Genomic DNA, 14,782 nt, shown 5'->3' with positions numbered 1-14,782 from the left:
AAGATCGCAAATATGAGGATTACTCCCTACTTCAACCTCGGAACAACCCTGCAAAGGTAGGAATTAGGTACGGGTGGGGAAAAGTGCCATTGGCTCTTAGTTGCCCAATGAGCTTCATGGTGATCGATCGGGGATCCAAACTCAGATCTTCCCAACACTAACTGGCTATACCACACTAGTTCTGGCTGGAACAGTAAAGGAGGAGGCTTGGCGGAAGCCAGGGCTTCTTAGAGATGGAATCAGATCAGGGTGGAGTACCCCCCTATTCTCTTTGCCCCTTCCCTCCCTCCTCCCTCCCCCCACAAATTCTCTCCATACTGCCTGCTTGACTGCAGACCTTGGTTAAAATGAATAAAATGGGGTGCTCTTAATCTTTCAGAACCCACCCCAGTATTCATTTTAATCAGAATTAACCAATATTATGAATTCCAATAGAAGTGGATAGAATGAATTCAGATGGCAGAGGGAGAAGTATATAACCCCTTGATCAGTCCCATTATATTACACGTGCATCAAGTCCAAGTAAAGTACTCTAGAGTAAAACAGTATGTAAACAGTCCCTCCCTTTTAAAAAGTACCAAATAAAATTACAAATAAAGCCAGCCAAAAGACTTCCAAAATGTAAAAAGAGTTCTCAAGCCCACCCAAGCTACACACAAGTTAAAGTGCTAGGGTTTCTGCAGGTTGACTACTGTGTGTGTAAAGTTGATGAGTCATGGCAAAGACATGCAAAATAAACACAATATACTTAACAGAGAGAAACCCATTAGAAAACACAAAATAAAGCATCCCTTGCCCTCTTTTGAAAGGCATGGGATCATAAATGCAGCCATGGCCAATACATGACTCCGTCAAGGTGACTAGACTGCTATGAAGGCAGATACCACACGCCCAAAGCAGCTGTCTTGTATTTTCAGTTTGGCATAACCCACCCTTTGCTGTTCTCCTTTCCCCTCCACTACTTGAGCTCTCCTTACTTTATTTTGTCAAAGTAAAAAAAAAGGGGTACAAAAAGAAAAAAGGTGGGGGGAGGGAAAAGTTAATAAGGTCAAGAAGATTTTGCGACTTTTCGCTACAAGAATTCTTGGAATACAGAGTGCACAAAAACTTGATCTTTTTCAATATTTATCCATATAGCAATGAAGATTGCAACTGTTAAGTCCCATTACTATATATTATTCCTCTATACTACACATACTTAATGCCTCCCACCTCCTTCTCCACACTTAGTAATAAAAATTAATAATCAAAAAGGAGAAACTCATCATTCCATTATTACTACAATATTTCATCTTATCTCTTTATATAACTGATTAATATAGCAATCCTCTCTACTTATCCCTAGCTTTATCAACGTTTCCATATCTATTGCAGCATAAGCTTTTGAGAACCAAAGCTCTCTTCGTCAGATGCATTAGTCAGATGCATCTGACGAAGAGAGCTGTGGTTCTCGCAAGCTGACGATGCATCTGACGAAGAGAGCTGTGGCTCTCGAAAGCTTATGCTACAATAAAGTTGGTTAGTATTAAAGGTGCTACGGGTTAGTTGGGGAAGCAACAGCATTCCTGGAAGGTGAAGAAGCCGCCAAGACACAGGACTTCTGTTGAAGCCCACTGATGCCCTCCCCCCAGATGCCTGCTCATCTCCCCTGCTGCCCACCTGCTATTCACACTTCTGGCCACACACACTTCCCAACACTGCCAGGGAACCACAGACAACAAAGAGATTGATAGGCAGGAAAGCAGGCAGTGGAAGGATGCGTGGGTGGGCATGAGGGTAGGAAGAAGAGGAGGGGGGCAGGCTCAACAAAACTTGGCCCTGGCCCTGCCGTTAGTGGAATGGATCTCTGGGACCCAACCAATATTCATAATTGAGAAGTGAAACTCCAGGACCCACAAAAAAGGAAATGTTTCTGTACTGATATCCTGCCTCCCAACACCATGCAGACAACTTACAAAGATGCAACAATCTACTGAGAAACCAGTCCCCACAATTGTTAATGTTAGAATTTCAGCCAAGATCAAACCACAACAACTAAAACCAGAGCAGAAAAAAATGGAAATATGGAACCAACTATTATTACTTACCCCATCCATCCACCTCTACCAAAGGCCTGGAAAAATAGAAGCATCTTTGCTCAGTGCTTAAAAGCCAAAAAAGGCAGGGAGAAATACAGAAAGGGAATTCCACAAACAAGATATTTGATAACGCAGGCAAGGCTAGACTCTAGTCAATCATTATTGTTTCAAAGGAAGGAACGTTGTGACATTAAACACACCCCTGTGATGAACGTGCTCAGAATACACCCATAACGGAGTCTGGAGCCAGCACTACAAAACTAACTGATTTATTGTGAACTTTAGACAAAGTTTGCCAAAAGTTAGACAAAGTTATGGCTTCGCTAGGGTGAAACTCACCTTCAGTACCCGGGTCTGTTCCTTAAATTCTTCATCCTCATCAGAGTCTGCATCAGGTAACTGGTAAATCCTGATTCCATGTTCGGATATCTCATCTAAAACCTGCAGATGTCAGAAAGTAAACAACAAAAATTATAGGGTTTGGGGGAGGGGGCGGGTTAGCCACACAGGGTGTATGTAAGAATATGAAACAGGCTTCTGCTACATCAGAACATCAGTCCATTTAGCTCAGCATTGCCTCCTCTGATGAGCAGCTCTCCAAGAGCTCAGGTAGAGAAAGGTCCTTCCCAGCACCTTCTATCAGGCATCCTTTTACCTGGACTGAACCTGGGACCTTCTGCTTGCAAACCCTGTTTTCTTCCACTAACGCTTTTCCTAGCAGTGCTTGAGGTTCACAGATCCTATTGACATCGCTGCCCTCCCCTCAAATTACCCTTTGTATTTTGCTCATTTAGGAAGCAGATCGTTGAGCAAAAAGGGGGCCACAGGAAGAAAAAGAACTTGGTTGTTGGGGGTTTTCCGGGCTGTATTGCCGTGGTCTTGGCATTGTAGTTCCTGACGTTTCGCCAGCAGCTGTGGCTGGCATCTTCAGAGGTGTAGCACCAAAAGACAGAGATCTCTCAGTGTCACTGAGAGAGATCTCTCAGGACACTGAGAGATCTCTGTCTTTTGGTGCTACACCTCTGAAGATGCCAGCCACAGCTGCTGGCGAAACGTCAGGAACTACAATGCCAAGACCACGGCAATACAGCCCGGAAAACCCCCAACAACCATCGTTCTCCGGCCGTGAAAGCCTTCGACAATACATCAAAAAGAACTTGCTTCTTTAGTTTTGCATACATTCCTACCTGAGCATTAAATTAAATAAATTGCTTGCACTGGAAACCAGCACTAACTTGTATTCCGAAGATACTGTTTAAATACTAAAATAAATAAATAATTGACTCTTCAGCAGAGTTTTAGAAAAATAAAGGAGTGTTAAAATCAAAAGTCTGGCTTGCATATAGTTATTTTGCAATATTAAGAACCTGATGAAAAATCCATGTTTGATTTTGGATAGTTTTTATCACGATACAGTTTTGGAATATAACAACCTTTTCTGTTGCTTTTGAGGCATTTCTCCACCCTCCCCCACCCAGAGAAACAAGAGGCTGGAATATTTTTTTAATGTAATCATCAGGGAGCCATCTGGAGGTAAGATTTTATGAAACTGGAAGTTTATAGAGTTAAACAAAACATCAAGAGTTTCCTGGCTTTTGAAATGAACACACATACATACACACACAAAATCAAAGTGGACCATCCAAGTGACTCCCACACAAACCTTGCCATACTTTATATTTATTTAACTTCATTTATACGCCATCTTTCTCCCAAATGGGAACCCCGGGTGGCTTACACAATTCTCCTCGCCTTCATTTTATCCTCACAACAACCCTGTGAGGTAGTTTAGGCTGAGAGGACATGACTGGCCCAAGTTCACCAGCAGGCTTGCATGGCAGAGCGGGGATTCAAACCTGGTTCTCCCAGATCCTAGTCCAACACTCTCACCACCACTACACCACACTGGCTCTCTACTTTATGCCACGTGAACTGCACAAAAACGCCCTTCACCAAGGGCCGCTGCTTCTATAGCCAGGCAGGAAAGCAGCAACTGAAGCCTTCAGCAGGTTCTCCAGCACAGAAATTTTCTAAACAAATAAATAATAACAAAAGGGCCTTTCCTGCACTTAGTTGAGGAACACCCTCACTGGAAATATTAGCCTAGCACCACCTCCCTGGAATTCCAAAGGCCAGGCAAGAGCTGTGTTATTAGTCTTATTGATTTTTCCAGTTTGCTATTTCTTTAATACAGCTTATTTTTGTATCGGTGTTTTATTGATCTGTGCATAGACAAGTCGTAATTGTGGGCATCTGTCTACAGGAAAATGTCTTAGAAACGTTTAAGAACACCCAAGATACGCATTTCAAATATAATCCGAGGTCTCCAATGATAAGGGGAGAGGGGGGAAGATAAGAAGTTGCCCAATCCTGAATCTCTGTTTGCACTGCATCGACTAGACAATCGCACACCAGCATCCCCAACCAGATCCATCAACGCACAAAATACAGGACTGGAAGCACTGGGGAAAAAATTTTCTCCCAAAGTAATATGTGCACTTCCTACGGAAGGCATATGTCACACTTTCAAGTAAAAGGGCATGACATCTTTAAGAATATACTACAGGACATGTAGAACTCTCCCAAAGGCAGCAAGTTGCGCTTGGGTATGGGGTGGTAGGTATTGCAGCCTTTGTCGCCTTTGACCCGATATACAGAACAAGAAAGCCTGCTTTCTCTGGGCAAAGATCCTAATGATAAAATTACAACAGAAACAATGGCGGGAAAACCAACAAGGGTGCTGGAATAATATATCACAGCTGTTCAACCACAGGCTTTCCTGAAAGGAAAAAAGAATCGCAATGAAAACTAACTGCGCATAATACTTCCAACAATGAAGCGGCATTTTTTGCCTCTCCAAGCATCGGTTTTATTGGCCCCAGGAGTTTGTGTGTTCCTGAAGATTAGCCTTCCCAAGGGAAATTTGTAAAAAGTCAAAATCTTAATTCTCCTCTCATGCAATCATTCCTTTGAGCAAACTTCCTCCTGTGGCTCCGCATGGCATAGCTTGTGAAAGGGCCTTCCAGTTCTTCCCACTCCAGAGTTTTGTTGATTTTTTTAAAAATCAAGTTTGAATTCCATCGAGTCAAAACAGGAATTACTCCAAGCTGGGTTTCCTTGACAGAATCCCCACAACTAAGCTTTCTGCTTATTCAAAAACCTCCTGAAACAAAAAAAGTCCTTCCTCACCTTAGATTGACTGCCAAATGGCAGAAACATCTAAAAAAGAGGAAGACTTCAAAGCCGTGCCAGAACAGCCAGATTCGGATCCTTGGCCTTGATTAGAGATTTGTATTAGAGATGTTTTGAGTTAGAAAAATATACAGTAGCTAAAAAGCTTTCAAAGCTCTGGACCAACATTAAACGTTCTGTCCTGTTAAGCCGCCCATACCAACAGCTGACCCAAGCAGATCAAAAAATGGTCCCTGCCAAGACGTTTATTTGTTCTTCAGCTGCTCCTTATTAGGCAACAGTTTCATTACTGGTTGTGTGCACGCATTTGAACTGGAATAAGCAGTGAAAACGAGCGAATTTACCATGTAGCACTGACAAACTTAGGTAACAAGACAATCTGTTGTCTGCATTGGGGAAAAAAAGGGACAACCAGAACTTAAAGCATTCTAACCTCTGACAGCTATTCGCTTAGGTTAACTGATACAGCATAAAACAAAAGCAAGATGATGACATCTTAACCGAACTTTTTTTTTTTGACGGATATAGATTTATAGAAAACTCAGTGCTTTACAATGCTCCTCTCCCATCAACCGCCTGCAATGTTTAGATTCTCCTTGGCGCACTGATTCTTTCTTTAGCTTTGGGGAAAAGAAATCAAGAAATACAAATATTAAAATGTTATGAGATAGGCATACTTGTGCTAAAGTCTAGCTTATGCGATCCCCATTTCATCACACCAACTCCATGAGATAAGGGGAAAAACTGGCGAAGATCATGCTAGCTAGTAGCAGCTGAACAACATCTCGGTGAATCTGCTCTGCTCTCTACATGCTGGTATTTACGCCAAACACCTCTTGTCCTTCAGCTCTTAGCCTTAAACTGAATCCTGATAAGGAACAGGAAAAAAAGCCTCAGAAACAGTAATTTCTTTAGAGTGCACCGTGCCTAATTATTACCACTGTTTAATATCGCTATTTAATGTCAGTAACTTCACAATCCTGGAGTCTAAAGTCCACAGTGCAAAAAATGAATTCATACACTCACAAATCACAATTACAGTATGTTCACATCCAAGGGTCTAAGCAATTAATTACAATGTATTCACATCCGAGAATCCACATATTAAAGACACATCAGAGAATCTTTAAAGCTCAATTACACATTTTCTCTTTCTCAATTATTCAATAGAGACCTGGAGAACAACAAAATCCTTGTAACAGTGTCCTCATGTGATTTCTTTTCTAGATGGACTCCTGCAATCAGAAGCAAGTCTCCTGGGCGGGAGAACCCTAGGGTAGCCCCTCTTAAGGAGGTCCTGACTTAATCTATCCCTTGCCTCCTGATAATCTGATTGCAGAGTGGCATTCCTCCTTAACCTGAAGAATTGGCCGAAAGGTAAATTACATTTGAGATGCGGGAGATGACACGATGCAAATTGTAAATAAGAGTTCCCATCCGTTTTTTTACAGAACGGACGAACGCTGATGGTACCTCTTGCGTTCCTTTGAGTACTATTTCAAAGCAGTGTGCTATGAATTATGAATTCTATACTTTATTGCATAGTATTATTGCACATTGTTGTTTGTTATAGGGAGATAACTGCTAGTGGAACACTCTTGAAAAAACAAGTACGAAACAGGAGAAGTGCTGGCTTCCTGTCGAGTGGTTCTGAACAGCTGTTTAATCTCCTTTTATCTCCTTATATCAAGACTTTTGAGTCCCTAGGGTTCTCCCGCCTGGGAGATGGCAACTGCCTTGCTTGCAGGAGTCCATCTAGAAAAGAAATCACGAGGACACTGTTACAAGAATTTTGCTGTTCTTCAAGTCTCTATCGAATAATTGAGAAAGAGAAAATTGTGTAATTGAGCTTCAAAGATTCTCTGATGTGTCTTTAATATTATGTAGATTCTCGGATGCGAAAACATTGTAATTAATTGCCTAGACTCTCGGATGTGAACATACTGTAATTATGATTTGTGATTGTATGAATTCATTTTTTGCACTGTGCACTTTAGACTCTAGGATTGTGAAGTTACTGACATTAAATAGTGATATTAAACAGTGGTAATAATTAGGTACAGTGCACGGTAAAGAAATTACTGTTTCCGCGGCTTTTTTTCCTGTTCCTTATCAGCATCCCCGCGGGGTCCTTTTGTTTAGTTTAAACTGAATCCTGACAAGACAGAGGTCCTCTGGGTTAGCCAAAAGGCAGACCAGGAACTTGGATGGGGATATACTTCCCGGAAAAGTCAGATTCACAGCTTAGGAGTGCCGCTCAACAGAGCAGTCTACTTGGAAAACCAGGTGGCTGTGATGGTTCAGAGCTTTCTTGCCCAGCTTCAGCTGGTGCGTTGGCTGCACCTATTCCTGGATCAGTCAGATCTAGCCACAGTGATCCATATGCTTTAACGATATCTAGACTGGACATCTAGACTGGACAACTGCAATGTGCTCTCTTTGGGGCTAACCTTGAAGGGTGTTTGGAAGCTGCAACTTGCACAGAATGCTGAGGCTAGGCTGCTAGTTGGGGGCCAGCTATCAGGATCATGTGACATCCAATAGTAGAGCAATTACTCTGGATACCAATCCGCTCCTGAGCAGAATTCAAGGGGTTGGTTTTGGCCTTTTAAGCCCTACATGGCTTGGGACCACTGCATCTGAAGGACCATCTTCTCCCTTGTGTCTGATGGGTGCATGAGAGAGGGTGCATGAGAGAGGGCCTTTCCAATGGTAATCCCACGATCATGCAGCAGCATCCCCACGGAAGAGCAACTGTTCCTTTCGCTATCAATCTTGAGGAGACAGCTGAATATGTTTTTTATTTAGGATTGCTTTTAATTAACTTTGTTTTTATGTTACTGACAGTCCTAAACTGTTGCTTTTAAACTTTGTTTTTATCTGCTGCCTTGAGTTCCAGAAGGTCAGCGTGAAGAGAGAGAAGAGCCACCAAGCAATCGGAAACCCTTCCTCCCTTTCTTGTTTGCATGGATCTCATTTTAGGGTTGGTTCACTCACACGCACACACGGCATTCATGAAGTAAAACACTCAACTTGCAACAGATCCAACTTCACTGAAAAATACTGTGCAACAGGCAATTATAAAGTTCTGCCAGCAGGTTTCGGTCTCTCATTCATTTACACACCCGAGTTGCTTGTGGCTGAGGCCATCAAAAGACCAACGTCCATGCCTGAACAAGCACAGAACACAACACACCTTGATAATGTACATCTATCATGTTGGCTCACAGGGAATCACTGCCAATAAAGCATGTCACCCTCTGGCTGTATGAAGGACAGATCATTTGCTGGCAGCACATCACCAATAGCAATAAAGCTACAGGATACAGTAGCCCATGGACAGAGCCAAGCTCGGTAACTCTTGATGAAGTGTGATCAGCAGCATCAACTTGAGTTTCATTGAACCAAGTAATGAGTTTTATCATTTTTAAAGACTTTTCCATACCCTTCTCTTCAGCCTCTCTCTCTCCTTTAGTGTCAAAGTGTCTGCCTTGGCAATCACAGGAACTATGTTGACTTTTCCATGAAGCGCTTTCATGAATTCCACATCCAAAGGTTTCAACCTGCAAATTAAGTTATCAAAACTTAATTGACACCTTAACTGAATATAGGCTGGATGCAAATGGCACTTTTTATGAGCCAAAAGGTCCCTTCAAATCCAATCTTGTATCTCTAGCATCGTAAGGAATGCCCTCCCCTTTTGCTAATCACAAACGTAACTGCATCTGGTTATAAATCTGTTCCATAAAGTTCAAATTATTTGCTGCGGGGTGGGGGTGGGGGGGGCTTGAATGATAATTCAGCTTTCCACAGCCACACAAAGACTTAGGTAATCATCAATTTAATACATGCCCCTGAAAATATTTTTTCTGAAAGGAAGACAATTTTTTTTAAAAAGCAATACTTAATTCCAAAGGTGATTTTAATTGCTAACCAAAAACATGGAAAAGACCTCCATTTTAATCCCTGGCACGAAGTCATCAAATGACTTCTCATGGGGTGAAAAGGTCCATCCTAAAAACAAAAAACTTCCTTTTCGTACCCGTGTCCAAAGGGGGATATGAAGTAAAAACAGCAGTGGACTCTGTTGTCTACAATATGGCGCCGGTTGAGGCCGCTCTCGTCATGAAGGTATCTTTCAAACTGATTGTCGATGTACTGGATGATCGTCTTGAAACTGTAGTACCAAAAGAAAGGGAGAAAAGGGAACTGGTCACGAGAGTCAGGTATTCATTTAGGCATTTCTGAGAAATGCAGTTTCCCCTTATTGTCCTGACCAAGGAAGGAAGCGCTTTTCAGTAACTAAAGAAATGCTGCCCTCCTCTTCCTTTAAAATCCCTCCTCCAAACCCACCTTGAAAAGACTTAACCCTAGTTTTAGGGTGAAACGAAGGCTATGGCTGTGTCATCTTGGAGCGGGCTTGTGGCTCAGTGGTAAAGCAACTACTTTGCTTGAAAGAAAATCCCAGGTTCAATCCCGGGAATCTCCCCTTAAAAGCATCAGGTTGTAAGTGACGTGAAAGACCTCCACCTGAGACCCTGATGATGCTGGTCCAAGTCACTAATCTGGACAGACCAATGGTGTGACTCAGTATAAGGCAGCGTCATGTGCTCAACCGTATTCACATCTCTCATTAAGCTTTAGTTTGCTCATGTCTCCTGTTCCTACATTCAGATATTTATTTATTAAAAGACTTATATTCTGCCTTTCCATGTGGTTCTTGACTCAGGGACCGGACTTTTTCCTTGTGTTACTCTGGAAAAGGCCACATAAGTTGATAGTCATATACAGAACAAATACCAAGTTATAGGAAGACCTACCCATTCCTATTCAAAACAACGGTTGGTTTACAGTTCTGCCATTTTAGAGGTAGACCAAACTTCAATTCAGAGAGATGCTCAACAGAGGACAACAGGAATTTTAATTTGCTCAACAGTTTTTTAAAAGGAAGAAGATCTGGCATAAGGCATGCTCTGGATGTTGTCTATGTTCTACTGCCATCAGACACAAGTATTGATGGCTGCTTAGAGAATCTGGCTACATTACTTAATTAAATGCATACAAAATTTTATCTGGCTCAATAAGCAGTAATTAGCCTTAAAAAATTAGCTTGCAGATCTTTTAACTAAAGCATGTGTTCTATTTTTGAGTTTTGAAACACACCAGATAGTAAGTCAGGAAAGACGCATTCACTGGCAAACCACAACATACAGTCATGCTTCAGATGTGGTTGTTCAAGTCACAGTTGAGGCTCCTCCGGCTTACACAAAACGACAGGCTCAGCATGTTACATAATGCTCAATGCAGACTGCCTTGTCGGAATCAAAATGGAATATATTAATTGACAATCTGTTCTCAAACAAATGAGTGTTTTAGTGTTTTGTCAAGTCACAGCAACAGGGAAGTTTTATCAACAGGGAAGTTGTGTCATTTTATGACACAATCCAGGAAATTTTCTAACATTCAAGTTGCCATTTTTAGAACTTGGAAGAAAAAAAGAAAACATGATGGCAGGGAAGTGTGATATTATAACCTTACTTTCAATTGTTTATTATTTAATTGCATTTTCATGGTTTGTACGTGCTGAGCTGCCTACAGCATTGGGCAGGGAAAAGACAGGCTGCATGGGTCCACTGATGGATCCTCAGTCAACTTTTTAATTGATGGGGTTCCTACCACAAATGGAAGACTAAGTGGTCCCAGATGAGATCCAGGAAGGCACTTTGAACACTAGGACAAATGCAGAATCTCTCAACACAGATCACTTATCCTTTGATTGTTGAGATCCTGAGCACATACTTTTGCTCTGCAAATTAAAAAACACATTAGCAGATCACAGGCGCTCCAATTTAAGCAAGACAGTAGGCCACGCAGAACTGAAGCCAGGCCTAGAAGGCCTGTCACGAGCCATTGAGATGACCTGTCAATTAAACCAATGGTTCATTTCTAAGGTCATGCAGATGAGCGTTTGGAAACTTAAATGGGTTCCAAATGCAGCTGCAAGGTCATGACTCTTAAAAGATTATGAGCAAAACATCTCACTGGTATTGAAGAGGCTTCACTGGCCGCCAATAAGTTTCTGGGCACAACTTTTTGAAGATAAGACATTTGAAATCTTAAAGGGCCAGGGACTGAGGTACTTCAAGAACTGCCTGCCAGGCACAGACTCCTCAGCCGCCTTCCCTCAAGCCTTTTAAAGTCCCTAGCCAAGCAAGGAGCATGCCCAGTGACCATGGGACGCCGAGGAGGAGGAAGGTCTGGCATTGTCCCCATTGGCTGACAGTGTGCTTCCATCTGAAGAATACAAAAACCCTGCAGATCAAACCAGCCCTGTGTCAGACAGTGACCAACCTACTGACCTGGAGAGAACAGAGGCCAAGGCTTTCCCCAGATGCCATGCTCTGGAACTGGGATTCAACAACAACAACATTCAATTTATATACCGCCCTTCAGGACAACTTAATGTCCACTCAGAGCGGTTTACAAAGTATGTCATTATTATCCCCACAACAGAACACCCTGTGAGGTGGGTGGGGCTGAGAGAGCTCTTAGAAGCTGCGACTGACCCAAGGTCACCCAGCTGGCTTCAAGCGGAGGAGTGGGGAATCAAACTCGGCTCTCCAGATTAGAGTCCCACGCTCTTAACCACTACACCAAACTAGCATATTCAGAGGTTTACTCCCTCTGAATATGGATGTACCCTTGTCATCATAGCTAGTAGTCACTTAATAACATGTAATTCAATTTATTGTGAGACTTCATTGTGTTTTTTTATCATCGGATTGCAAGCTGCCACCATCCCCAATGCTTTTTTTTGTTATGAAGCTGTGTTTCCATACAGACAAAATATAACCATTCAGTGCAAGTGCAGAGGAAGCCTCCCACACCAACGACAAGACTTTCAAATCGCTGACTAATCCCGAGTCATCTCCTTTCTAACGCTTGTGAGCAATGAAACAGGCATCTCGAGAAGGGTCTTCTTAGGATGATTCGCTTCACCACGTTCTGCGCTTAGGCTGGTTGGCTTTCCTCAGCCATCTATCAGAGATCAGATATTTGGACAATCTTTTCACCTAAAACTTTTAGGACAATGGTCAGTCGCAACTCACAAAAGACTGAACCGCGGCCAGAAGGGGAGCTTCTTCTCTCATCTCCTATTTCAGCAAGGATTACAAAATGATTTGGTAACTAAAGGGGGAGGAGGAGGTGTTCAAGCATGAGCAGAAGGTCTGACCACAGCATAATATGCATTCTGTTTAGCAGCATTCATATAGCACCGTTCAAAGCACCGCAGCATTGTAATCCCTACAAAGCTCCTGCACAGAAATCCAGTATTATCTCTTTATCGTATGCAGATGTAAGGCTGGAAGAGCTCATGACTATTTAGTGAGTTGATGGCTGAAGTGAGACTCGAACCTGGGGACTTCACAAGCTGTAGCTCAGCCTCATACCCATTATTTTGTTGTAGATGTACTCTCTCTTGTCAATTGGATCAATGCCAATGGATTTGGTTTCCAATCAAAGTAAGAGTAGCAAAAAAAACCACATTCAAATGGAACTTTTACACAGCAGCAATGGGAGGAAAAAGGCATCAGGCTTGAAGCTTCTCTAATACTGTAATTCGCTTACGTGCAATTTTCAAGCATTCATTACTGTTAAATTTCCCTAGCAAAGTGTAAATGTAACGATGTATTGTACCTTGTTGAAGATTCCGGGAAACACCTGCTTTCCGCTGCAACGCTATCGTTACTTAAATGACATCATATCCTGTTCTGTGCATTACTACAGCAAACAAAGCCATCAGCATTTTGCTTTGTTTTAAAGCATCAGAAACCAGAAGTGTCCAAAATGCAGAGACACCATCTAAAAAGGCTGTGGTTGGCAGCCCAGAAAGCCAAAATATGACACACCGGGACAAGAAAATTAAAAAGAAAGGGGAAAGATATGCCTACATCACACAGGTTGGAAAGCCTGGTTTAATACTGTCAGACAGCTTCAAGACTTTAAAATAGCTCAACTGAGTAATAAGCCTAACTTCTGATAAACAGTTTATATAATGCTTACTTTTAGTGCTCAACATGCGTCAACAAATAACATTATCGTTATTACTTTATTTATAACACTTTTTATGCCACCTTTCCACCCAAATAACGTCCCCAAGGCAGCGAATATAAAAACATTTGAACATTAAAATCTTGCGGTCAAGCCACATGGAACAGAAGCAGCAACATGCGTTTCTTCACATGTTCGCTCACATACATGGGGGTGCCCTTGGAAAGGGTCCAGAAACTTCCACTGATGCAAAATGCTGCAGCCAGGAAGTTGCCTGGAGTGGATCCTAAGGAACGTAACACGCCAGTCTCAGCTCATCCACATTGCCTCCTAATCAGTTTCTGGGCACAGTTCAAGATGCAGGTGTTGACCTTTAAAACCCTAAATGGTTCGGGACCAGCATAGGTCCACCTACTTCCTTACGAACCTACCACTGCAGTCATCTTCAGAGGTCCTGCTTCAGGTGGGTGGCAACCCAGGAGGGCCTTCTTTGTCATGGCATCAAAACCCTGGAACCCTCTTCCCCGGGGACTCACCTGTCCCATTCCGTTGCCATCTTCCACCAGCGAGTGAAGACTTTTTTGTATCGTTTGGGGCTCCCTTGAATAATCCCTCATTCCTGCCTAATGTTGTTGTTTTTATATGTGTATTTTTTAGCTCTGGTTTGAATTGTTTTAATGATGTGGGAGGGTTATTTGTCTTAATGGTTTTCAAGATGAGTTTTCGTTACGTATGTTTTTAATTTGTTAGCCATCTGGGTGTCCCTTATAAGGACAGAAAGGTGGAGCCTGAAATGTGTAAAATAAATAAATAAATAAATATCCTCCTGCTCAGAGGCAAACCTGAGCAGGTGAGGAGGCCTATTATTAACTGGAAACTCAGCACATGTAGGAGAGAAGCAAAAGCCTTCCTTCTTCCCCTCTACACATTTTCCTTACAGCTCTGCCCACTTCCAGTAGAGCTGCCAAGAGTGGCTCCCGGTTATGCTACACAGCCTCTCATCTGCTACATCTGAAAGGGAACAGCAGCAAGTAGAGTGTCGGACTAGAATATGGGAGATCCAGGTTCGAATCCTCACTCTGCCATGGAAGCTCGCTGAGTGACCTTGGGCCAGCAGACAAACCAACCTCATCGTAGGATTGAAAGGCCAATAAAGGCTAACTTGACTTGACTTGAAAGGGAAGATGGGAGAACAACAGTGTAAACCACTTTGGGTCCTCACTGTGGACCAAAAACAGGGCATAAATACATAAATAACTAAGTGGGCATTTAAGTGAGATGAAGCCACAAAAAGTGGCACAACAGATCTTCAGTTGGTGGTTCAGAATCTACAACTGTGTCAAACTGCAATCGAAGGTAGACCACATCAGTGGCACCATGAAGATACAAAGTGTCCTACACCAAGCCAGACCTTCAGCCTACCGAGGTCATTACTCTTCCGGACAGCGGCTCTTCAGGGC

The 14,782-nt window shown here is 42.5% G+C and overlaps 1 protein-coding gene across 3 annotated transcripts in view; it reads right to left on the bottom strand.

Annotated features, from left to right (window-relative positions):
- Positions 1-14,782, bottom strand: part of LOC129341251 (septin-2) — a 66,235-nt gene that overhangs the window by 32,466 nt on the left and 18,987 nt on the right. For all 3 annotated transcript variants that reach the window (XM_054996357.1, XM_054996359.1, XM_054996358.1), the window contains 3 exons: positions 9,313-9,447; positions 8,716-8,833; positions 2,418-2,519 (listed from right to left, as the gene is read on the bottom strand). In XM_054996357.1, the coding sequence (XP_054852332.1) occupies positions 2,418-2,519; positions 8,716-8,833; positions 9,313-9,447 (355 nt within the window). The remainder of the gene's footprint in view (positions 1-2,417; positions 2,520-8,715; positions 8,834-9,312; positions 9,448-14,782) is intronic.

Source organism: Eublepharis macularius, chromosome 13, assembly GCF_028583425.1.
Source record: "Eublepharis macularius isolate TG4126 chromosome 13, MPM_Emac_v1.0, whole genome shotgun sequence".
Lineage (NCBI taxonomy): Eukaryota > Metazoa > Chordata > Lepidosauria > Squamata > Eublepharidae > Eublepharis > Eublepharis macularius.
This window is presented reverse-complemented; position numbering and strand designations above follow the sequence as displayed.